Source organism: Amphiura filiformis, chromosome 18 (assembly GCF_039555335.1).
Source record: "Amphiura filiformis chromosome 18, Afil_fr2py, whole genome shotgun sequence".
NCBI classification, from domain to species: Eukaryota; Metazoa; Echinodermata; class Ophiuroidea; order Amphilepidida; family Amphiuridae; genus Amphiura; species Amphiura filiformis.
In genome coordinates this window covers 28,248,917-28,275,940 of record NC_092645.1, presented here as the reverse complement: position 1 = coordinate 28,275,940, position 27,024 = coordinate 28,248,917, and the positions used below count along the sequence as shown (strand labels likewise).

The following is a 27,024-nucleotide window of genomic DNA, read 5'->3' as shown; positions in this document are numbered from 1 at the left end:
TCGGCTTCTAATTGGAATTGTACAGGGGTCAACGAACTTTACTACATAGGAACACACATTGTAACTTTAGGCTCTCGGTGGCCCCCCAGGACGCCCTCCGAAAAGGCACATGTTAGTTTTGTGACAATAGGAACATTTTAAGACTAGGGACAGATGAATCCATTGACATGAGGGGCATCTGATGCACCCTAATGGAGGCTGATAGGCCTCCTGCAGGTTCCTGATGGAGATGTGGTTACTACAATGGCTGTGCAAAAGGTTGAGTCTTTGCTGTATAATATCTGGTATCTTCAGCCGTGCGACCCATTTATGAGAGCTTCTTTGCTCCAAGGTGTCAATGCACATTTAAGATGACTGATACTGCCGGATGAAGCAAAGGTTAACCAGGGTTTTTAATATTTGGTTTAAGCTTAGCATAGACTGTTTGGCCTATGCAGTGTGCGTGCATCGGTTAAGCTTTAACCTCAGCCATTGTAGTGAACCATATCTCTGTCATAGAACCGAGCCATGTACTTTTTAAGCTAAATAACATCCCCTCATTATTATAAATCAAAATCTTCCTGTGTCAACATTTGAACATCTAAAATAATAAACAACCCGCATGAACGCAAATGGAGTCTTGCCAAATTATCATTATTTCAATACTGTATGCACGCGTGTCTAAGGCATGAAGAAGCCTAGGCATAAGCCGCGTGATATTTAATGCATGTTTTCGAATAGGTATTTAATGCTTGAGGTCGGCTGGCCTGGTGCTCGTAATTTGGTGTTAAAAATAACACCCTCTATTTTTAAAGACTCACTTTCTGTATCTTGCTAGGTTGCGTTAAACTTTAGGCCTAAATAACAGGTAGGCATTTGTCCACTCCTTTGTAAGCTTATGTATAAATGCCTTGTCACTTCTATCCCTCATTACAGCACGTATATCCACACAACAACATTGTATTAACTTACGGCTTTGACTACGACTTTGTGTAGACAGCTATTGCTGTTGATGAAATCCATTGATGGAAAGAAATAATAATATGAGAACTGTGAACATTCTACAACTTGTGTTTCGTCTGCTTTACTATTTAGGCCGTTCATTTACATGTCATTGTGACCCCAGCACAGGTCCGGCCCGTCCGTAATCATGGTATACCGCCCTCTTAATATTCTCATAATCCCCTCCCGGTTTTCCTGTTACAGTACTTATCCCCTTGACAACCACTATATTTTACCTCCAAAAGTATGACACATTTTGGGGACAACCAAAATGTATTGAGGACAAGCAGAATTTATGCTTTAGTTATCCTCAAGATAACCTCCATATTTCGGACACTGGGAGTGAGTATTTCAAATGGAAGTTACCCAATTGTCTATTTTATTCAAATTGTATACTCCCTCTTGTACTAAATATTCCACAGGGGTAGTGGATTTTAAATGGAACAGCCCAATGTGTCCCTACCTTTGTCCAAATAGATGACCACATCTGAGGGAGGCAAGTCTGTGGATTCCTGAGTTGGTCCATGGCTCATAACAGATGATGCATGTTTCCTGCGGGTGATAGGTTTGGTATTAACAAAGGTTAAATTGTCACATACTGAATATGCTACTGAACATAACGGGCTTCAATAATGGGATTCCCCCTACCCTCGATACTCGCAACATGACAACTGACCCCCACAAGTTAACCCTGATACAGCCCTGAGAAAGTTGCTAATTATATGACTTGTGATACAAATCAGATCAAAGTCAGCAATGATGAAATACCCAAAAATAAGAAGCAAAAAAACATAAGGAAATGTATATGGAATACGACTTGGAAATATGCAACATCACCACCTCTTTTGTATGGCAAGCTCAAAATGCATGGCCATAAAAGTTCATAATTACATCTAGGGCTGCACGATAGGCTTATTTAGTAGTCGACTATAATTGCCACCCAAATAGTCACGACTACGACTATTGGCGACTATCAAAAGCCAAGAAGGCTGACGTCAGTCTGGGTATCAGGCCCCGGCTGCAGTGCATTCACTGCATTGGTGCATAGACTCTGAATACTTTCAGAGTCTATGATTGGTGCTACTGTCAAAATGATGGTTCTTCATAACCATACAAAACAAATGAATGCAAATGGCGAACATCACTAAAGCTGTAGTATAAGCAAAAGCACAATATGACATTTAAAAATATATACAGGAGTAATAGGTGACGTTATAACTAACTTTCACAAAAATTTTCAAGGTGGTAGCACAAGTTCTTTTAGAACCCATTACTTCAATATTGCTTGTTGAACTTTCAGGAATAGTCGCCAATTGGCAATCATTAGTCGTAGTTGGGACTATCGCCAAATAGTCGCGACCTTGACTATTGGCGACTTAGTCTTGCAGGCTTAAAGCCATATTATAACATTTCTTTAAAAATAGATTAGTATTCATTTTCAATAAAATGTTAGCATTTACTGTCAGATATGTCCCCTTTTAATTTTGAGCCAAACAAGTGATGTAAAGCAAAGAAAATTGGAATTTACAACTAGCGCCAATGCATGTTACTCCGGCGGTTGTAATATGGTACGATCCTGTGGCGTGTCTGTGTGTGTCCCGCACGCCGTGCAATACGTAATGGGTGTGTTGACATCGCATACTGCGTTCGAGTAACATTTCTATCGTAATAATAAAACGCTGAATCCGGCGGTTTATTGAAAATCTCAGATTTTGACAAAACTACAGCACCTAAAGTCTTGATTTTTGCAGAGAATCTTTGTTTACTAAAGTACATTACAATCGTGTAAAAACCAGAATTTAAAATTTTTTTGAGGGCGTTCTTTTCAGCAAATGTTATAATATGGCTTTAATTGCATCCAGGGCTCGAAAAAATTTTAATTTCCCGGGAAGCAAGCTAAATTTCCCACAATTTATAGCATGTTTTTATAAACAACAAAGACACAATTTCCCTCCAAATACCAGAATTTCCCTCCAAACACCAACATTTCCTGGGAATGAGCTTCCCAAATTCCCCAATTTTTCCAGCCATGCATATTGCCAGGGACTGGGGATTTTCAATTGTCAAAATTTCTGACTTTGGTTTGAGTGGATCGGATCATGTCATTTCCTATATACAGCCTGTCTCAAAAAAAATTGTGCAAGTGAAAAGCGCCCTCTGTGGCAATTAGAAAATACTTTTGTGACATAATGCTTACATCAACGTCAAGGGCACAGTCTTAGCTCTCAAATACCGTTTGTTCTGTTCAATTTGCTCTTTTTAATCTCGAGATATGTTTAGTTAACAACGAAAGAGTAAAATCACAATTGTGCCACTTTTACTAGGGAATAGGGCTGGTACATGTAAATCAATGATAGCTGATGTTGATGCGTCTAATGCACTCCCTTCGCATTAGACGCATCAACACCAACCGCTGCATGCATTATTTTGTCTAATTTCATTAATTTGTCTAATTTCATGAACTTGTCAAAGTTCATCAACCTATAAGTGTGCAATATTTGTTTGTCTTTTAACATGTCTTGAATGACAAATGAGAAAAGTATACCATGGTAAAATCATTGATATGCAGATGTATTTAATTTTACAGCAAAATGTGAAATATTTATTTATCGTTTAATTTGTCATAAGTGGAAAAAGAGAACCATTATACCTTTACCATGATAAAACATTAAAAACAATTATGTATTGTTGTGTAATTGATGCATTCTTTTGATTTCACGAAGGAACTCTTGATAAACTTGATGCTATCATTGATTTACATGTACAGCCCTCTTCCCTAGTAAAAGTGGCACAATTGTGATTTTACCCTTTCGTTGTTAAGTAAGCATATCTCAAGATTAAAACAAGCAAATTGAACAGACTAAACGGCATTTGAGAGCTAAGACTATGCCCTTGACGTTGATGTAAGCATTATGTCACAACGGTATTTTCTAATTGTCACAGAGGGCGCTTTTCACTTGCACAATTTTTTTTGAGACAGGCTGTACATGTATGTGCTTACCTCAACTGCTTGAGTATCAACACACAGGCTTTATGTGCACACTTTACCTATGCATGATCCCGGAATCTAGGATTTATATTGTCAATGAACTTGCAGCATCATCATCAGACCCACCCTTCGTTATCTCCCATCTCCCTTAGTGATTGACTTTGCTCCCCAAACCACCCAGAGGAATATGTGACATCCGATATATACCACTGTGGTATATCGGATGTCACGTCTTCACCAGGCAGGGTGGGGAAGTCTCTATCATATGACGGAGCCAAACAACTTACAGCATCAGGGTGTGTTGAGTGTTGAAAATAACAGGCATGCTTCAAATTGCACTTCTGGAAATGTTAAGGGGGTACTACACCCCTGCCCAATTTTGTGCCCATTTTTGCATTGTTCTCAAAAATTATAGCGCACAGGTAAGATATGTATATTATAGGGGCAAGGACTACAACTACTGCACTGGAAATTTTATTTCAGCACAGACAACAGTTGCTATAATTTTTGAGAAAATGCCAAAATAGGCACAAAATTGGCCAGGGGTGTACCCCCTTAAGGTGGGCTGTCAGGTGTGCTATCAAATTGTGCTCGGTAAGAAGTTTAGGAATTGTGGTGTGCATTTTTAAAATGCACTCAGACAGACGATTTAAAGTGAGCGATGGTATGTGAACGCACTTGCGCATCGTAAAACTCAGTAACTGCATCATCATCATCATCAGCCTCAATCTCCCTTACTGACTGACTCCATTTGTCCGCCCCCTCCCCACCGAGGGGAAGATGTGACATTCGATATACCACTACAAAGTCATTCTTAGTCAGTGGGAGTGGTCTATTACGTAAACACATAATCTGATTGGACAATTGCATGATTTTGGGTGTCGTCTACATGTATCAGGCTGTAGACGACTCGCTCATAGAGGTGCACGTATGTATCGCGTTGTATGAGTAAACGCAGTGCGGAATACTGACACGCGCAACAAAAGATGTGAAGTTGTAAACAAGTTTCGTTCATTTTAGAAAAAGGGGAGTTTTTATGATGGTAACTTAATTTTTGCTTTAAAAAATAGTTATCGTAGTGGATACCGGCTGCGCTGGCATCCACTACTCGAAATATTGGACCTGCCTGTCATCTATCACACGGTAGAGGATGGTCAAAATAAAAATTCCAATCGTTTATTCTCTAATTATCATATGATGGATCCAATCAGCATCATCATCATCAGAGCCTGAGCCTCCCATCATCTTTGTCTCCGTATTCCTTACTGACTGACTTCTTTGCACGTCTCTTCTCCTCCCAAACCAAGAGAACATCCGATATACCACTAACAAAGTCGCTATATCAGACAGAGCCTAACAACTTACCCCATCATCATCAGAGCCTCCCATCATCTTTGTCTCCGTATTCCTTACTGACTGACTTCTTTGCACGCCCCTCCCTCCCAAACCAAGAGAACATGTCCGATATACCACTAACAAAGTCGCTATATCTGACGGAGCCTAACAACTTACCGCATCATCATCAGAGCCTCCTATCATCTTTGTCTCCGTATTCCTTACTGACTGACTTCTTTGCACGTCTCCTCCCCTCCCAAACCAAGAGAACATCCGATATACCACTAACAAAGTCGCTATATCTGACAGAGCCTAACAACTTACCCCATCATCATCAGAGCCTCCCATCATCTTTGTCTCCTTATTCCTTACTGACTGACTTCTTTGCACGTCTCCTCCCTCCCAAACCAAGAGAACATCCGATATACCACTAACAAAGTCGCTATATCTGACAGAGCCTAACAACTTACCGCATCATCATCAGAGCCTCCCATCATCTTTGTCTCCTTATTCCTTACTGACTGACTTCTTTGCACATCTCCTCCCCTCCCAAACCAAGAGAACATCCGATATACCACTAACAAAGTTGCTATTATCTGATGGAGCCTAACAACTTACCGCATCATCATCAGAGCCTCCTTCATCTTTGTCTCCATCGCCCTTATTGGTTGACTTCTTGGCAGGTGATTTGAAATCTTGTAAGGAGTCATTCCTAGACGGTGCCTCTAATGTCAGCACCTGTGGGGAATAATGTAATGAGTGCATGGAAGTAATAATGTAAATATAAAGGTAGATGTTACAAATAACACATGGGATTTTCTACCTGCCATTGACTGATTGAGTTCAACTTTAAAAGCGATTTGGATTCTAGAAGTAAAATAAGTATCACAGTGGCCAGTAGAACAGTGCCAAACTACCATGCTTTTTGTTCATACATGTACATGTACCGCCAATTAAAACAAAATTTAATCCAGGCCTAAAATGTCACTATGATTATGAGAATACAAGCTTTCACCTTATACCAGAATCTGCACCAGCTGCTTAAATCTACCTTAAGCCAAGATTTTGAATGCTTAAGACTTGCACTTTGTTTTGCACTTACAGAATTTTGTGACTACAATTGTAAAAAAAACCTTGTAAAATTGCATGCTTTTGGCCCCTTTCCGCTCAAATTGTAAAAATATTAAAATCTGACTTTTAATGCCAGTTAGATTAATTTCTTTAAAAAGGATTAGGATTTGGCTAAGTTTCATTTGGCAAAACAAGATATTTTTTAATTCCAAACAATTGGTGCTACATGTACATACTTTTCTGGAATCAAGAGAAGATTTCAAACACTAGTGATTTCACTGAATTTGAAAATTAATTACAACTATAATACCTCTGCCTCCATTGGATCCTCTTCCTCTGTTTCAACTCTTTCATCTGTATCCTGATTGGTGGGTTGGTTTGTGGAAGACGAAGGTCTTGATTGATTGGTGGGTTGGTTTGTGGAAGACGAAGGTCTTGATTCAGATTGGCTGATTAATTCTGAAGATAATCCTGCTTGATTCCCTGATAAGATTCTTTGAATTGCTACTGCACCTGATTGGCTGGTTCCTACATTTAGACTCTGTGATTGGTTGGATGATTCTATTCTGTGATATAAATCTGAATGATGTGGCTGGTTTCTTTGCGAAGATGAGGCTGAAATATGACTAGGTCCTGCACCTTCATCTAAGATTCTTTCTGATTGGCTAGTTCTTGACATTTCAGACATTGAATGTGATTGGTTATCAGTGAACACATGACTTGGTCCTGCCCCTTCATTCACATGAAATGTTCTCTCTGATTGGGTAGTTCTTGGTACTTGAGAGACTTCTCTTGTTTCTGATTGGCTCCTATGACTGGGTCCTGCCCCTTCATCACCAATACCAGTACTCTCATTGGTTGACTCTCTTTGTACATTATTTTGTCTATTTGTATTTGTTTCATCATCAGTGATATCTTCAAGTTCAATATCGGTGTCATTTGAACTTAACAGCAAAACTGTTGACCCCGAGTCATCAAATTCTGATGACCCATCACTATCAGGTTCATTTGCTGCAGCAGCGGGAAGAACCACTAGTTCTGGTTCCTCATCAGAGTCATCATCAATTTCTAGCTCAGTCTCGCTGCCAGAGTCAAACAGAGTCTCAGAGTCCGAGGACATCTTGGCTGGCTGTGTGTGATAAACTGCAAATTAAACAATATGAAATAAAAGTAATGTACATGGCTCAAAATAAGCTAAGGTGTCATAAAAGTGTAACACACAATTATTTTTCCAGCTCTTTTCTTTTGGTCTCCAACCAGGTTTAAATTATAGTATGCACATATATCGCTCATAATACACTAAAAGAAAGATAAGTTATAGACCATTTACTTCACAAATTTAATTTTCTAGCCCTTACGTGACGTTATATTTGACAGACACAATTTTGATGATTTTCTGCAATCAAATAAAAATTTATAAAGTATTACATAAGGTATTTTGTGGTTATTTAGGTGTAGGACCTACAGCAACTGATTGTGGAAAAAAATGTGTCCAAATATTACAATAAGGAGGATAAATTGTTATAAATAGAATATGTGTGTCTGTCAAGCCATAACATACGCAAGATGTCTGTCAAATGTAACATACAGAATAATAATTGGGCAAAAACAGTAGTTCAAGATGGGAAATTGAATAAAGATCACATGCAGTTTATAAATCACATGTTTTAAAACACATTTATAAACTCTAAACTATCATCATAATGTGAACATCAAGTGATTTTTAATTTTTTAAACGTATTATGTATGTTACTTTTGACAGACACATACAAATCTTATGTATGTTACTTATGCATAAATGTTTGACAGACAACACTTAACAATGGATTGTGTCATCAAAAAAGCTTCTCCTCACAAAGTGATAGTGCCACAAAGTTAGGTGGAGCTAAATGCTATGTCATTTAGCATAATTAGCTGTATCACCCTAGTTTAGCAGGAATTACAGCACCGTCTTGCGTATGTTACTATTTGACAGACATTTCAAGAAAAATTTTAAAATTGTTATATGTTCAAAAAAGATGGCAGCCACTTACAAATTGATTATAATATGGAGAAATGAAGTTATTTACAATAGATTTACCCTTTAGTTTATGCTTCAAGTCTTTGTTTATAAAAAACTGAGGGACTTCAAAATCAATCAAAAGTTTGACAGACAATAGTAACATACATGCAAGGCAAACTTTTAAATCCTTTTTTTGATCTGTTAACTTATAATTCATAATGCCTCTTTCTGTTTTTTTTTTTATTGGTTTACTGCACCATTTTGGGAAACAGGTCACATGAATTTCTATAAGGATCCATAAAAAAAATTAAAAGCTGTTGAAAAAAGGCGTCTCTTGGCATGTTACAAATAAAAGTGTAAAAATAGGCATTTTTACAGCTATTTTTTATTTTTTTTATTATTTAGAGTGAAAGGATTTTACTTAAATTGTGTATGCTATGTCTTTACTACCTAAACTTGCCACTAAACTAGCAAATATTCCATTTCTATAATTATTATTTTTAAAAAAAGATGTCAAAATATATGGCTATAATATGACACCTTAGCATATTTTGAGCCACATGTATGTGCAGGGTGTCCTGAAAGTCTCAGCACCATCTTGAACGTTTTAAGTCTAGTATACTGATGGGTCAGTCCATCTCAAATCACCTTAATGGGTTGGCTGGTCACCCTCTCAGATTTTGTTTAAAATCACATATCATAGCCCTATGTGCCAAATGAACACATTTCAAACGGTAGGTCTCTACTCCTTGTCGTTTCCGAGAACCGGCCTATTGAAAATTGGGTCAGACCCCCCCTTTTTTGTCATGTGTGTCGCGACATTAGTTTTCTTCTGAGTTTAGACATCCATATCTTCCCCTAGGGGTAAGCTACAGGGCTACAAATTGGAATCTAGGGTGTCTTTGACCCAAATAACCAGATTCTGGACTCATAAACAATGTATCTCACCCCCATTTGCTGACATACAAAAATGCATGTTCGTGCTGACGCACATGACGAATTCCTGTTTTTGACCCCCCCCCCCTCCTCTTCATCCTAGATGTCAGACATCATCTATTTTGCCTTTAGTAGGCAATATAGCTTCAGGTGTGACCCCCTATAGCAGGGTAGACCACTCATTGGCTTAATAAAAATTTCACAGGGGCTCAAAGATGACTCCTCAGCCAAAAGACCTCCCGTTCGTGACCCCATTTGACCTTGTGGGAAATAATCCACCATAACCAAACTCACACAAATTCAAAATACTTGCATGATGTTCCTCTGTACCAAAAATCTTAGTGGTGTCAAGCCATCTTCATGGTTAAATCAGTGTGTGAATCTCTCATTGAAATACACAGTAAATTGATGAACTTTGCATTCTGGGAATCAGCACATTACTGTGTATTTCAATGCGATCTCCAAACAGTCATTTAACCATGAAGATGGCTTGACACCACTTTGATTTCTGGTACAGAGGAACATCATAGAAGTATTTTGAATATGTGTGAGTTTGATTTATTTCCCACATAATAAAACTTGGGTTGGTATTTAGGACAATTTTGTGTGTATTTCAATGGGAAGTGGACAAATTACGTCAAAAAACATCAAATATTCAACAAGCCATAACTCAGAAACGACAAGGAGTTGAGACCTACCGTTTGAAAAGTGTTCATTTGACCCATCTGTGTATGATATAAGTGATTTTAAAGAAAATCTGAGAGGGTGACCAGCCAACCTTTTCTGAAAATTAGGTGAGTTGATATGGAACGACTCTGATGTCAGCCAAAATGAAGGTATAGATCTGTGCATAGTAAAACAACTTATTTTGACACCAAATTTGACACACAAACCACAAAAATTTAAAGAAACTATATGGTTACACATTTGGGCATACTCAGCCCCGGAGGGGGTACTCGCATGTAGGTGGTATGGGTACAATGTATGTGCGGCAGTCGAGGGTCCCCTTTTCAGGCTCTCCAGCAGTTCTATAAGACCAACACTTGGATCATGGCATGCTCCAGTTCTTTGAGCCTCATCACACTCTGACAATTGTAGCTCTTTAGCTTAACCATCAAAAATGTTGAAATTTCAGTTCATCAAGCCCCTATTTTGCCCAAAATCAGATCTTAGTTCACAAAATCAAAGTTCGCCGCACACCCCTACCAAATTTCAGTTGAGTGCCCCCGGTACTCAGCTAGTTGATGTTGTGGATCCCATCAGGGATTTTAAAAAAATGAGGTTACTCCAGTGACCCTTCCATGGGTATAGACAAGTTGTTTTATAATTTGATGGGTATGCCCACATTGCTTATTACAGAGGGCCTCATTCAACTCCTACTTGTGACCACAGAAATGGCTATAAACTGTCAGGAAATACAAAAATGTGAAATTTCTAGATGCCAGAAACCTTACGTAGAAAGATAAAAAGTGTCAACTGGTATAAGTTATCATACAGTGATAGTAATTTTTTTTTTAATAAAATCGCTTTTCTGTAAAATGGATCGCCATACTGAAAAATGCATGTACTTGCTTGTTTGTACAGTAATTCATTGTAAGGTACCGTCAATGATGGTCACAGAACTTGGAAAATTACATTTGCCCATAACTTCGCTAACTTTTGTCCTACAGTTAGTGCTGTAATCGATAAGCTTTCTGGGTATCGATATGTCGGGAGGCAAACATCCGACATGTCGATACTATTATCGATACTCACGCAGTTTGAAACACGGATTTGAGTTTACCAATTTTATTATCAGTAAGTTCCAGAAACAAGTTAACAACAAGTGTATTGAAGCCTAACAGCTAAAACTACATGGATCATGCATCAAACAAACGAAAGTGGTATTGCAAATCCGCAATTTGAGATAATCTAAGCATGAGTGCCATTTCGTTTGTGTATCGATACTGACATTGAGTGTTTCGACATGTCGGAAGTCTATGTATTTTCCGACTATCGATACTTACGACAATCGATTACAGCACTACCTACAGTAGTACAGACATGGTTGACCCCTCATTTTTAAAGTTAAATAATCACCTTTCTAAATAAATCAATTTCAATGTGAAATATCATACTTGAAAATTTGATGATCATACCTAAATTTGAGGGTCAAATTTTTAGAGAATAAATGATAGGATATGGGGCCCATCCATTATGACACGATATTGGATAGGCAAAAGACAAAATCCTATCTTTTATTCTCATTCTTATTCAGTTTTAATGTAATTTTTGCGAGAAAAACTGCCTTTTTCAGAAAAAATAAAGTTACTTTTGTGAGGACATCCCGTTGTTTTAAATGAACGAAACCATCACGAACATCTAAGCCGCCCGAATCGCGTTCTTAGTTCTCGCGTGTATTACGCGAACGCATTATCGCTACGATCATTGAGGAGCAACAAGCGTGCCGCCGTTGCGTGGCGGCGCGAGCCCTGACTAATATCACTATCAACTATTGTGAGATATTATACACCAGAAAACCAATCAAATTACGTGAATTCTTTACAAGACGCGTCCATTGAATAAGAATAATGAATATATATAAAATTGGATGGTTACGTTTGAACTTGCTCGAGAAACACTAGCTACGAATTTGCTCACGGATGCCCTCGCATTCGTAGCTAGCGTCCTCGAGTATCTGAATGCAGTGCGGGAATAAACATGTAAATAACACCGTATACTTAATACAATAGGCCACTGACTGCTTCAATAAACATACCCTCAAATACCACTTTCCACATAACATGACCTACCAATTTGTTACTATACACGTTCCCAACATAATTCTCAGTAATACTTAGATTTCAAGTGCAATTGCGTGGATATTTCATCACTAAAATTGCTCCCATTTTTCCATTGATCGGCGATGATTCAACTGTCAGTTCACGAAATAAAATTTACTGTTGTTTCTAGTTTGTAATTTCAATTTCCCTAGACATGTGTATTAATAAACAAAACTCTTAAAAATAATAAATTTTTCTAATTGCTACTGACAGTATATCGGAAATTACTTCTTCATTAACTGCTGATTGTTTTTGGACTATTTTATAACACTATATCAATATTTTGTATTGTTAAATTAGGTTTGTACTAAAAACACTAACATAACAGAGACAAGTCCAACGCAGCTAAAACGCTCCACCTCATTGGTTAAAAACTAATTGCTTATCACGTGAGCCTGTTACGCCGATAATATTCTCAACCCCACAAAACGTTATTCAGTCATTAATAAGCACAATTTACGTGTGTGAAATGCCCTCGTGAGTTAAGACTGTTTCACCATCAGCACGGCGCAAACGGCTACAATAATAATAGCATGTGCAGGCCGGATCCAGCTCTGAAAAACTTGCCGAATATTTAGCTGATATTTCCTTTATAATGTTAGGATCGTATGCATCGAAAGTGCAAACAGGCAGGTAATAGTACAATACAACTTATATAATGACACGCTTATTAATATGTGCTGGTGAAGTAAGCCAATACATAGCATTTTTATCAGTCATGTCACTTTGTTTATATCCCGATGCATTTTTATACACCGGGTTCCGACCGATATTCAGTAGGAACGGATTCTAACGGTCAAAGCAAGCTTTGACCGCATGACCGTTAGTAAATATTTCGAACAAGTTTGAACCCATAAGGCCAAATAAAAAAATAAGCATGTTTCACGTCCCCTCCCGCTTCCTTTTTTGAGTTTTTCTCAAATAAATTTTTATTTTTGAAATTCAGTTTTAACTTTTCAAAAAATATGTCTAGGAAGTTGGGATGCTTTCTATAGCCTTGTTAAGATACAATAAACATTTTAGGAAGGTTTTGTGATCATTAGAAGGGGTGTAACTCTCAGAACAACAAATAAAAAAGGGCCTCCTCCTTTTTCCAGGCATTTTAGGTATGTACGGATTGTACGCTAAAATAGCTCTAAGTATGGGTATTTACACCAATTTTGCAATAAAAATAGAAAATAAAAAGCCCCTCTTCCTCCTTTTTTTTTTGAAAACCCGGACGTGAAACATGTTTTATTTTTTACTTAGCCTAATAATATTTACACAAATTTATTGGTCGAGCTATGCGTTTTAAAATATTGGACGAGACATAGTCAAAACCAATATTTTTAAATTATAGCAAGATAACCAAGAAGAAGAAATACAGGTAAATCAAAAGAAATTGTGTGTTACTGTTGTGCTATGTACATGTGTATGTAAAAGGTGGCCATGGCTGTTGAATTTGGCACCCACCTCACGACAGTTGCAGCAAAAAATTGTTAAATTGCACTGTTGTAAAGGACCTTTTCACGGTTTGAAATACTGAAACAGTTCAGATACAATTTAACTTTCTATCTTTACTACAATGTAAGTAATCGCACGATATATCGTGATATAAATTAGGATTTTTCCTCTTCCTTTCTGAATAAATTCAACTCACCCGCCTTCGTTGCATAAAAACAAATACCTCAATGCCAGTTGGCGACAGTTTTCATGCACATGCAAATTTACAATGTTTATGGACTTTGCTTTTGGAGTTGAGAATATACATACCAAAGTACAACAGTAAAAGATCTCAAAACGGAGCTATTGTTTTTATATCGGTAACGGTAGGTAAATAGTTGAAGAAAAGACAGAACAACAATAGCTGCTGCTTTATAAATTGGGAATGCTACATCCTCAACCACTAAAAATATTATATTACTCAGTTCGAAATACAATTTTGAACAGTACTATTAGTTATTACCAATTTAAAAATAAAATTAGAGTCAAATATAATAATTTATATTTGATGAATGTAAATAAAATTGTTTTAATGATGAAAAATATTAACGTAATATAATAATAAATTGTCATTTCTGAAACGTCAACAACATGGCCACCACAGATTGGTACGCGAAGAGCGAAAACCAGGTAAGCTTTATGTTTATGAGCTACATAAGCACGTGCCAAGTTCACAAATGAACGAAAACAATTGTTATTTCAATAGAGTTTACATACAGACCTACTGTCAATCCAATAAAACTTAGAAACCCGTTTTTTTTTGTCAATTTGCTTCATGAAAACTAGCCCGATATATCATATGATCGATCCCGGGATCATCCATATAAAGTCTAGACATAACATCTACGATTGACGATGATGATACTATAGTGGGAATTCCAATTGAATGAACGCAGCTTTCAATTGACCTTTTCGGTAAAACCCATAAGCCTTGTGAGTACACCTAAGTAGAACTCATCATTCTGCGGGTATCAGGACGACTCGACCTCCGGACTACTCGACCACGGACTACTCGACCACGGACAACTCGACCTCCCTGACAAGTCGACCTCCCTGACAAGTCGACCTCCAGAATCGCCGTGCACTTGGTGCATTCATGAATAGTGATAAATGCATGCACAAAGTTGTTGTTGTTATTTATCATTATTACTTTGTTGAGTAGCTAACAAGTAACATAATTAGTAGGCCTACATTTAAATGTTTTGTGTGAAATAATATCGTAATATGAATTAATATTCCATATAACAAGACATGATTATCAAGATCATAAGAACTCTGCATAGAGAGATACGGTATGGCAATACTGTAGCTTGTGGTATTGACCACTTGATAAGGTGATTAGCGCATTGTCACTTACCTACAATAGCAGAATGGCACAGTAGGTTAAATTCTTTGGTATTATATAAAATCAATGATTGTCAGTTATTTGTTATCAATGAACATGATCAATGGAATCTATAATTTAATAAAGAGTCAGATAAAAAGGAAACTAGTAGTTTTCGTGGAGAGTAAATATCACTAGAAAAATCAGATACAGAATCATGATCAGACCGCGTATTTCTACAGAAAAGTCATGAAATATATATGTGAATGTTCTTGGCTTGCTAGTAAGCTCTAGTAGCTACTTCTGGGTTCCGTGTACAAATTAAATACAGCTCTTACCACCATGCGGGGCATTTATTAAAACACAATTAATTAAAACTTCTTTATATTGGAATGGATGGATAAAAATTTTGACATGAAATAAAAATGATTTCAGTACCAAGAAATAATATTTTAGCAATGTACCTGTATTTTCCATTGGGTTTGATTTAAGCTTCGCTATTAATATTGACTTGCTTATATTGTTTGTTTGTTTGTTTGTTTGTTTGTTTGTTTGTTTGTTTGTTTATTTATTTATTTATTTATTTATTTATTTATTTATTTATTTATTATAATTTATGCTCTGAAATTGAGCATAGCATTTATGGCGCCAAGCTGGTCTATAAAATACAGAAGTTCATTAATACATTTAGTATTATGTACGTGTTTATTGTCATCATGTATGAGACTTGTGTTAATTTCAATTCGCCCCAACATGTTTAACATCGGGTAAGCACATTGGTGGGCAACGGAACCCGTGCTTAACATATTGATAATGATTTTTTTCCATGATAATCTATTGACTTTTTCATGAAAATAATAAAAAAAAGTTTTGGCCAGTGATAAGGGCAGGTGACGGGACATTTTCAATCACCTTTCATTACTCTCATCATAGAAATACGAGAATTTTGTATAGCCTAACTATAATATTGAAGAGTTTGTTTCCAAAACTGATTATATCGAATGGCTAGTGTGAAATGTGGTTAATTAATTCCTGTACAGCAGTTGACAAGTTCGAACAACAGATATGAAATATTTATAACAATGATTTGAGAAGGAAAGCCGGCATAGTAAAATGCAACATGCTAAATCAATTGGAGAATTCAATAGGCGGATTAAACTTAAGAAAATATATTAAAAATAACACTGATAAATTCATATACACCTATCCATTTCATTGGTGAAAATAATGTTATTAGAAGTTGCAAAGTTAAAATTATACAAGAAAAAGTAACAAAAAGCAGCTGTTCAAAGTTGATTGGAAACAAAATGTCAAGTTCAACTGTCTTCCTTACGTAGGCTACATGGTCCGGATACGTCGCAAGCACAAGACACGGGCAAACGGCCCGTAATAGACTTGTAATTCGACTAATTCCCCAGGCGGTTATAGTGATGAGAACATACCAGGTTATGCAGACACGCAGCCGAGGGGTCCGGGGACTCAAGCAATCGATCTTACGTCCGGGTCCGTTCTGTCACCTTTGCGCGTTCGGGTTGCGTGGCGCTGATTCAACCCCTGTCTCACCCGGCGCTTTCGGCAGCACTGAAATACCCGCGGTGCAAAACGTGGGTGCCGAATGTACCCCAAAAATCCCGGAGCAAAAATAGTATAATATCTCCAAGCTGCAGCTCGCGATTGTTTCTCTGTGCGCATTTGTCTTGGAGAAATTAGTTAATTATTTTTATCATAACTTTAAGTAAAGAAGGAATTTAACATAATAATAAATACATACTGTAATCAATGTAACTGAAACGTAGATTTCTACATCTACATTTAACTATTATAATCATAAATATCAAGGCCTAAATTTCAGAAATATAAATTAATTATTGTCCTGTTTCCCTCTGTTTTGCATTTTGGACATGCCTATCATGCGCTATCGTGTCTGTGAGTTTTCAAAATATTAATATTAATTTGCTTATTGTGCTCTGAAGCTGGAAATAATCTGAAATCCAAACTATTCTTCTTACTGTTATAACTTTTCTTCAACTTGGTATCGATGATTAGAATCTGATTATACTTATAGATTCCATTGATAAATAATAGCACACTAGTAAATGATTTTAATCATTGAATTATTGAATTCTTTGGTATTAAAATACCAAAGAATTCAATATCCTAGCCATTCGGCTATTGTTCCTATTGTAAATGTGACATTGCGCTAATCACCTTATCAAGTTGACAATACCAAAATATTTCCAAGATATCCCATCCCTTTCCTACGCAGAGCTATTTCAAGCTATTATCTTTTATAATAAATTTATTATTTTAACCTATCGTCATTATAATTCCTCACGCAATGTTGAAATATATACCAAATGTTAGATAAACAAGTAAGTAAATAATAATAAAAAATAATTAATTGCTAACTAAATAAATGAAATAAATAAATAAATTGCAATAATAGGCCCTAAATTAAACAAACATATCTGGATACGTCGCAAGCACAAAGACACGGCACAAGACACGGGCAAACGGTCCGCAATAGACTCGTAATTCCCCAGGAGATTATAGTGATAAGAACATACCAGTTTATGCAGACACGCAGCCGAGGGGCCCGGGGACTCAAGTAATCGATCGTACGTCCGGGTCCGTTCTATCACCTTTGCGTGCTCGGTTGTGGTGCCGTTGATTCAACCCCTGTCACACCCGGCGCTTTCGGCAGCACTGAAATGCCTGCGGTGCAAAACATGTGTGCCGAATGTACCCCAGAAAACGCGGAGCAAAAATAGTATAATATCTCCAAGCTGCTGCTCGCGTTTGTTTCGCTGTGCGCATTTGTCTTGGAGAAATAAGTTAATTATTTTTAACATAACTTTAAGTACAGAAGGAATTTAACATAATAATAAATGCATACTGTATCTGAAACGTAGATTTCTACATTAACAACTATGAAAATCATAAATATCAAGGCCTAAATTAATTATTGTCCTGTTTCCCTCTGCTTTTGATTTTTTTTTATGATATGCCTATCATGCGCTATCATGCATGTGAGTTTTTTTTAATTAATATTAATTTGCTTATTGTGCTCTGAAGCTGGAAATAATCTGAAATCCAAACTATTCTTCTTAAGCGCTCCACAGACTCCGAGTATTGTACGTACAATATTGTATGCAACATATCTACGTTATTTAATCTATTGCCATTCTATTTCCAGTAATGTTTAAGTTCTAACGAATGATTGATGAAGAAAAATCGATAATATGTTACATGTAATATCTAGTAGAAATATATTATCGATTTTACGTCATCAAACATTCGTTAGAACTTAAACATTACTGGAAATAGAATGGCAATAGAATAAACAACGTAGATATGTTGCATACAATATTGTACGTACAATAAAAAGTCTGAATACTGCTTTACTGTTATAACTTTTCTTCAACTTGGTATCGATGATTAGAATCTGATTATACTTATAGATTCCATTGATAAATAATAGCACACTAGTTAATGATTTTAATCATTGAATTATTGAATTCTTTGGTATTAAAATACCAAAGAATTCAATATCCTAGCCATTCGGCTATTGTTCCTATTGTACAATATGACATTGCGCTAATCACCTTATCAAGTTGACAATACCAAAATATTTCCAAGATATCCCATCCCTTTCCTACGCAAAGCTATGTCAAGCTATTATCTTTTATAATAATTTTATTATTACATAACCTATGGTTAATATACCATAAATTATTCCTCACGCAATGTTGAAATATACTAATAATGTTAGATAAATAACTAAGTAAATAATAATAAAACTTAATTAATTGCTAATTAAATAAATGAAATAAATAAAATTGCAATAATAAATAAACAAACATAATAATAGTAAAACATGACATAATAAATACATAATGCATAAAAAAATACATAAAGGGGAAACAGCAAGAAAGAAAAAAATAAGCAAAGAAACTAATAAAGTTCTTCATTGTGACTTCTTAACCATTCTAATTATAGTCCCGGCTAATATCACTGAAGTAAAATAATTAACAATAAAACCACAATAATAGTGACATATGTATTGAAGTACATGATCATAATAATAATATTCACTTGATATATGCACAAACAGAACATCAGCCCCCATTAGCCAAAAAACAAACAAACAAGACTTCTTGCACATAGAAATAAATAAATAAATAATATCAGATAACATACCAGTTTATAATAACCCGGGAGAGAGATAAGAAAGAAACAACTTAAAAAAATTGAGTGTTTTCACAGGTTTTGTAGGCCCCTATACGACTACGTTGGAATTTTGTACCAGGATATTGTAATAAAAGTCTGAGTATATTACTAGTAGGCTATCACTAAAATAATTCACAATAAAACCATAGGAAATAAAACCATAGTATAGGAGATCTAATCATCTCATCATAAATATTATGGAAAACATGGAGCAAGCAAAGCTTTCAACATCATGACAACATGATGTAAAATGAAATGCACAACAGCAAGTCATCCATCGGCGATGAATGCATCAAGTGCACGGCGAATATAATGCTCGAGTTGTCAGGAAGGTCGACTTGTCCGTGGTCGAGCTGTCACGGAGGTCGAGTTGTCAGAAGTCGAGTAGTCCGGAGGTCGAGTCGTCTGACATTCATTCTGCGTCACGCCGCTCCCCGCCAATGCGGCGATGCGCACATCGTTTATCGAACTAGGCTAGTCACGATTATCGCACTTTTTCAGTTTCCCACGCGTTTGAACGGGAATTGGATTGCGTACTTTTTCGATGTCTAGTGAGCAAATTTTTTCAATATTTTGAGAAAATGATGTCAAATTTTCTATTCTGTATTATATATGATTCTACTATTTGTTTGGTAATAATGTCTTTTGCCAATAGTATGTTTAAAGTTGTAATTTTGTGTTTTTGATCGCAAAGATCGGATATTTTCGTTCGATTCAATTCTGAACCCTTCGCAAGGGTGCCGATTTCGATAGAACTTTGACGATAATTTTGCCTTTTGGACACTAAAATGCTTTCGATCCTTAATTTTGTTTCAACCGAGTCTTAAATTAGCAAGCACAATACGGTTGCACAATCAAACTTCTTACCAAGTTAAAATTATGCAAATTTCCTAGCACTGCCCCACGCACCCACTGCATGACATCACGTGCACAGAACTGACGAATCATGTGTGTAGGATCGGTGAAATTTTTGTAAAATTTGGCAAAAAACAGCTCGTGCATATTGTCCGTCTCCGTTGAAAAACTGCAACCTCCGCAGTGAAATCCATCATGACCACTTGAAATAAGCTTCCAGCCAAGTCAGACAAAATATTCCATGTCCAACAAAAAATTATAACCAAAATTACAGATAAATGAAATTTGAGTATCTTCAGTCATCGAAATTTTTGCTAGTTTGACGCAAGAAAAAAATCAATATTCAAACGGCAATATTTTCAGAACGGAACCATTGATTTTCATTCTGTTTTCACATAGCCGAGCAGCCATCTTGAATATTACAAAATCACTGAATAATGCATGTCTGAGCCCAGTAAGGTCAAAAATTCATTCATAAAACCATGTCGGGTCAATTGCAACGATTACTGATCGGCCGAATAAGACCACATGTTTGTGACGTGTTGGGTTCATGAATATTTAATGAGCAGCCTGACACGGTAAATAAAGATAACGGGGATCACCAAAAGTCCGATGCTATGCACTTCGCATGCTTAGTGGTGCCTGGCGTGCTAACTGGCTCCTTTAATTCTAACTTCGTACAGCGTGAATGGGGGTAGTTCGTTCGTGGGTTGGTACCACTTTTATATGGGTATAATCAGAAATACATGTAATGGCACCAAAGTGTGACAAAAGGGTCAAAATTGCAAACAGTGTTCAGAGATGTAATTGTTGTCTTATTGTAAGCAAAACATATCTAAATTCAAGAAAAAAAAAAAATTACCGTATTGGTCCGAGTATAGTCCCACCCGTTTTTAGGTGAAAATTTTTCACAGTTGGGAGGGCAGATGATACTCGCATTTAACACACAAAAAATTCGGTTTTGGAGTGTCCCTGGACCTAGACCTAGATGCTAGGATCATTCATGGTTGACCTAAAAAAAAAAAAAAAAAAAAAAAATTCAAGATATTTTGTATTTTTAATTTTTGGTGACACTATCTATGGCTATCTCAAAAAGGGGCAAAAAAATGAATTACATTAGTTCAATTTTATTGTTGAGCCTATATTACTTACAATTGATTGTCAGGAGTGCAACATTTTGGTCGAGCTATGAAAACCATGTTTTTATGTACATATTTCTTGAATATGAAGGTCTTTACATCATGATTGCAGCAGTTTGGCTTCAGGAATATATTTTCAGGGCTAAAAGAACACCAACAGACTGGTAATTTCTTCAGAAATTTGAATTATTGCCAATTAATTAATTCTGGGTAACACTCCTGACATTGACTATTTAGATAGCTGTAGCAAATATGTTCAAGCAATGGCAAATATTTTTCTTGTTTTTGAGTTCCTATTGCAATGCACTAATTAAATAAAAAGCAATGTATGAATATTGCCACCTTGGTGTATGAAAAAAATCAAGTTGAATTCTGATGTAACACTCCTGACAAGACAGAATTTCTCATTTCAACCCGCTCTAAAAAGAAAACAGTTTTGATATCATGCAAGTTTTATTTTTTCCAAGTTAGGCCCAAATGTTGTTTTTACTACAAACAGACTGAAATAGATTACCGTACTGACGCGAGTATAGTCCCACCTTCGAGTAAAGTCCCACCCCAAACTTTCGGAAAATTTCAGAAATTAAAAAAAAAAAAAAAAAAAATTTGTTTTTAAATTTTTTTTAAAGTTATTATTTTTTCGGCTTTGGAGTGTCCCAGGACCTAGACCTAAATAATAGGATCATTCATGGTAAAATTAAAAAAAAAAAAAATTCAAGATGTTTTGTATTTTTAATATGAAAATTGATCATTTGTATTCATGTCATACTCTATTAATGATTTCAAAATGCATGACATGAATACAAATTATCAATTTTCATATTAAAAATAACAAAACATCTTGAATTTTTTTTTTTTTTTTTTTTTTAGGTCAACCATGAATGATCCTAGCATTTAGGTCTAGGTCCAGGGACACTCAAAACCGAAAAAAAAAAAAAAAAAAAAATTTTTTTTTTGAAATTGAGTATAGTCCCACCCCCAATTTTGAAAAATGTTCACCCAAAAGCGGGGTGGGACTATACTCAAGCGATCATCGGATAATACTGTCATCATTACCTTACAATGCTACACAATCTGGTGACAAGTGATTTTTGGAACATATTTGATTTTTCACACCATGTAGTCTTCACATGTTCCTAAGTAGACTATTAAGCGACTAATATGAAAGAATTTGGTACTAAATAATAGCAGACACTTCACAAAATGCCATGAAAACCAATGCAAAACTTTTTAACTTGCAGATTTTTTACAGTGCATGATTAAAATACAAGTACCTCTTTTCTTGTCACGCTAACATGTAACACTCCTGACCATATGGGGAAGAAAATTTGGCATATTATTTTTTACATGACAGCTATGACACTACAAATTGCTGTGGTTAAAGGGCCAATCATAACACACTTTTTGAAAGATGAATTTCTTTGCTGGTCTTTTTCATTTGCACAGCAGGCATCAAAAACCAAACGGTGCCATTATTTTTGACTTTACCCATACATTGATGAAATTTTAAAGATTTTTTTTCAAGTTTCTAACCGGCGCAAATCGTTAAGTGTGTATTTCCCATTGACATCCAAAATGGCGTAAGCCAGTCCTCAATATACATAGGTACGGCGTATATAGGAGAGTTATAGGACTGGCAAGCGAGTCTCATCGTTACTGCGCATTGCAAGTCGGCATGACGTCAAATGACGAGTTCTCAGGTGTACTTGCAAAGGGTTATGGGATTTACCGAAAAGGTCAATACCGTAATTCATGACATTTCTTGTCGGCCAGTTTAGGTACAACTTGACCCCCTAGCTTACTGAACTTTTCTGATCTTGTCATCTTGATATTATGTAGGTATGCTAGGTGAATTCAAATTTGCCATCAAACTGCATCATTTTATATATCAAATTAAAGCCCTTGAGTAAACAAAGCCAAAACTGAAAACCCTTTTTTCATAGCACTTTCCGTAGCAAAGTTACATCTTATCAAAGATTGACTTTCATCAAACAATGTCAAAAAGATTCAGCTAGCAAAATTCCCCAAAACGGCATTTCGGGGGTGTTTCTAGATCTTTTGTCTCATTATGATAGCAGGTTTTTTTAATGGAAATGCTATCAAAATCCCTCTAAAATTCCATGAGCGGGTGTCTTATCACCATAAAAAATCTTATATTTGGGTCAAGTGAAGTATAGAAAACATATTTATGTAGGTTTCCTTCTTCGGCCAGTTGTTTTAAATTTCTATGTAAAAATGCATTGACATTTTCGGCGAATTTGGCTGACTAGCAAATGTGTTTGCCTGGCATACCTATATGAAATGGTCTATCATGATACATGTATATGCCATTCTTATGCCCCTGTCAGACTTTCCTGCTGCTTGCCGCTGTGGTAAGCTCAATGACATATCAGCCAATGACAAGCCTTGATTCTGACAGGGTGTCTGCAATGCGCGTGCGTTAGGGTGCATCAAGTGCCCCTCATTTCAACCATATTTTTTGCTCCTAGTGTCAAACTGTGCCATTTAACTAGAAAATCATCCCCTCCAAATTTAAATTCAATCGGAGGTCGGGAAGGGGGTCCACCGTGAGCTTAAAGTTCGGACAGAGGCAACCAGTAAAAGTCCGGCCGGCAGCTATTGTATTATGTATACAGTTATACACACACATTAATAGCTGCCTTTAGTGAAAGTTTTATAGTACTTCAAATCTCAGACAATACTCAATAAAATGCAAATCCATTTGAACTAATCAAAAAGGCAGCTATTTTCAGACATATTTGAAGTCATAATAATAGCTGCCATTCGCTACTTGCACGGTTCCGCCATTATGCACTGTGTGCGGGGAGAGCCTCGAACTGGCAGCGTTCATGAAAGGAAGAATTATGTAACCTTACACAGAACGTTATGACTAGTTCAATTCCCATTCATGTATGCTGCCAGTTCGAGGCTCTCCCGCATATAGTGCATAATGGCGGAACTGCAAGTAGCTGAATGTACATGTTCTCTATTTACAGCCATTTCTGCATGAAAAATGGGTCCATCACGCACTACAAGCTTAAAGTGTGTGCATGGTAGGTGCTTTTAACTTAATGACAAATAAATCAGGCAGCTATTTAGTTTTCATTACGTTATACTGCACATCACTGTGGCTTCCTTATGAATAACAATGTAATAAATGTACTTGGTACAAGTTTGGTAAATTATTTGGTAAATTAGGTAGTGTCATTCAGTTTACGCTTTCTCAGATTAGGTGTCCATTTTCTATCTTGCTCCACCACTTTACAAGACATTTTGATATAAATGTTCCTCAAGTGCCCTTCAAGTGCAGATTTCCTGGCTGCTATCTGGGCACTAGCAAGCGGTGCCATCTCTTTGGTGAGGTACTACAGATGTCTGTTCAGGGCTTTGCGTGCACTTGTTGCAACACGGGAATTGATATCGGTGACGCTTGTATAACTGGAGATCGTTCCATGGCACGTCAGAAGGAACACTGCATGTCATCCACCAGGAACTGTACATGTAGATTATTGTTGCAAATTTACAAATACAACAAATTCACATAATTATCTTGGGTAGCTGGTGGTGCTTTGTTGTCACAGTACCTTGTGGAAGCTGTTCAATGTGATTCTGCAGAGAGATTTTGATACTATAAAGCAGTTTGGACAATCCTAGCGCAGGCTTTGGAAACCAAATTCCCGAAGAGCCAAAGTTCCAAAAGAGCCAAAGAGCCATCAATGTAGTAAATGATGCAGCATAACATGGTGAGAAACTCAGTGCAGATTTCCTGGCTGCTGCCCAGATAGAGCCCTTGAGGAACATTTATCAAACTGTCTTGCAAGTGGTGGAGCAAGATAGAAAATGGACACCTAATCTGAGAAAGTGTAAACTGAATGACACTACCTAATTTAGCAAACTTGTTTCATATGGACTGATAAATATTAAGCAATGGTAAGATAAGTACATTTATTACATTGTTATTCATAAGGCAGCCACAGTGATGTGCAGTATAAAGTAATAAAAACTAAATAGCTGCCTGATTGATTTGTCATTAAGTTAAAGGCACCTATCATGCACAAACTTTATAAGCTCGCAGTGCACGATGGACCCATTTTCCATGCAGAAATAGCTGTAAATAGAGAAACATGCACATGGCAGCTATTATTATGACTTCAAATATGTTTGAAAATAGCTGCCTTTTTGCTTAGTTCAAATCGATTTGCATTTTATTGAGTATTGTCTGAGATATGAAGTACTATAAAAACTTTCACTAAAGGCAGCTATTAATCTGTACGTATAACTGTATACATAATACAATAGCTGCCGGCCGGACTTTTACTGGTTGCCTCTGTCCGAACTTTAAGCTCACGGTGGACCCCCTTCCCGACCTCCGATTGAATTTAAATTTGGAGGGGATGATTTTCTAGTTAAATGGCACAGTTTGACACTAGGAGCAAAAAATATGATTGAAATGAGGGGCACTTGATGCACCCTAGCGTGCGTCATGCCGCTCAGGCTCCAGAATGATTGACAGTCGTGACAGTATGAAACCAGCACAGGGGCGTAGCAAGCGGGGGGACAGGGTGGACGAAGTCCATGGGCCCCCGAAGATTCAGGGGCCATGGTCAAAAGCAAAAATTAAGTGGGTTAGGGATAGGGCTGGTAAAGGAGATGTTAAAAGGGCCCCACACTGCTCCCTGTCCATGGGCCCCCGAAGCTCTTGCATGCTACGCCCCTGAACCAGCATAAATAACGCTGACATTACATATGTGACACGATCTGGTCCATGGGGCCAAAGGCGACAAATTTGAAACTGAGATTTAGGAAAAATATGGTGTAAAAAACAAGAAAATCCATAAGAAAATACACATCACAAAACCTCATAACTTTAGAACCAAGTATGCTATCTACCTTTTGGTGTTTTCAGTATATATGATTTAGGTAATAATTATAGTAACTCAATTTTCAAAAATGCCTCCTTTGGCCCCCGTGGAACAGATCATGTCACATAGTATTTGACAAATTTTGACATCCTTGTACTAGAGTGATTTACCCAGCATGAGGGGATTAAAATGGCCCTCCCCAGTCATAGAACACTTGCCCCCCTGTTATCCCCCCCCCCAGTAAAAACCCAAAGTTACGAAAATTTCACCTTTTTGTGTTAATTTAGCGCACAATTTGTGGATTTTGCCCCCTGAAATTCACTTTCCCCCTCCATTACCCCGGAAAAAAATTCCTGGTGTCACCACTGTGCATAATAAGGAAGACTGGCTCTCAGTCTTATTAATGCACTCCAGGCTTGGCCTTTCACATGGAAATTTTAGTACACCATTGGGTATTATAATTGTGCCTACATGTATGTAATAGAAATTCAAGAAAATTTGAGACCGTCGCTGTGGAGCAAATCTCATATTAAATATGGCTTTTAGTTTTAATGTTTGTACATTATAGATGAATAGCAGTGCAGTCATCGAGCTGTCCGATGGAGCGGACGACGACGGGTCTGTAGGAGATATGGAGATTTCAGCAGGTACCAGGCAACAAGCTGAGCTACACCATGAGGACGGTAGAGATGAGGAGGAACCTGGAACAGAAGCCACACTGATGGATGCTATGAAGAGCCAAATGGCAGATTCTGTAAGATTGCAAACCAGGGTTTAGAAAATAAACAATAGGAATTTTTGTTTAAATTGCTAGATCCTCTACCTCATTGGCAGATGTAATATTTGTATGTGTCCAGTGGCGTAGCGCGAGTCATCATTTTGGGGGAGGGGGACAAGCCATTTTTTTGTCAATTTTCCTATGGGATTTTCTAAATGTTAAATCGATTGAGGGCACGTCCCTCTCAGTGCCCCTATGACGCTACACCGTTGTATGTG

At 36.9% G+C, this 27,024-nt stretch overlaps 2 protein-coding genes across 7 annotated transcripts in view; one reads left to right on the top strand and one right to left on the bottom strand.

The window, feature by feature from the left end:
* LOC140140090 (E3 ubiquitin-protein ligase rfwd3.S-like) overlaps positions 1–13,813 on the bottom strand; it is a 28,302-nt gene extending 14,489 nt beyond the window's left edge. The window contains exons 1-4 of the mRNA XM_072161914.1: positions 13,776–13,813; positions 6,687–7,519; positions 5,924–6,043; positions 1,445–1,533 (exon numbers count right to left, since the gene is read on the bottom strand). Coding sequence (XP_072018015.1) covers positions 1,445–1,533; positions 5,924–6,043; positions 6,687–7,496 — 1,019 coding nt within the window. The 5' untranslated portion in view covers positions 7,497–7,519; positions 13,776–13,813. The remainder of the gene's footprint in view (positions 1–1,444; positions 1,534–5,923; positions 6,044–6,686; positions 7,520–13,775) is intronic.
* A 355-nt stretch (positions 13,814–14,168) lies between these two features.
* The window catches only part of LOC140140089 (protein YIPF3-like), a 31,283-nt gene continuing 18,427 nt past the window's right edge, over positions 14,169–27,024 (top strand). For all 6 annotated transcript variants that reach the window (XM_072161913.1, XM_072161911.1, XM_072161909.1 and 3 more), the window contains exons 1-2: positions 14,169–14,248; positions 26,597–26,782. In XM_072161913.1, the coding sequence (XP_072018014.1) occupies positions 14,210–14,248; positions 26,597–26,782 (225 nt within the window). In that variant the 5' untranslated portion in view covers positions 14,169–14,209. The remainder of the gene's footprint in view (positions 14,249–26,596; positions 26,783–27,024) is intronic.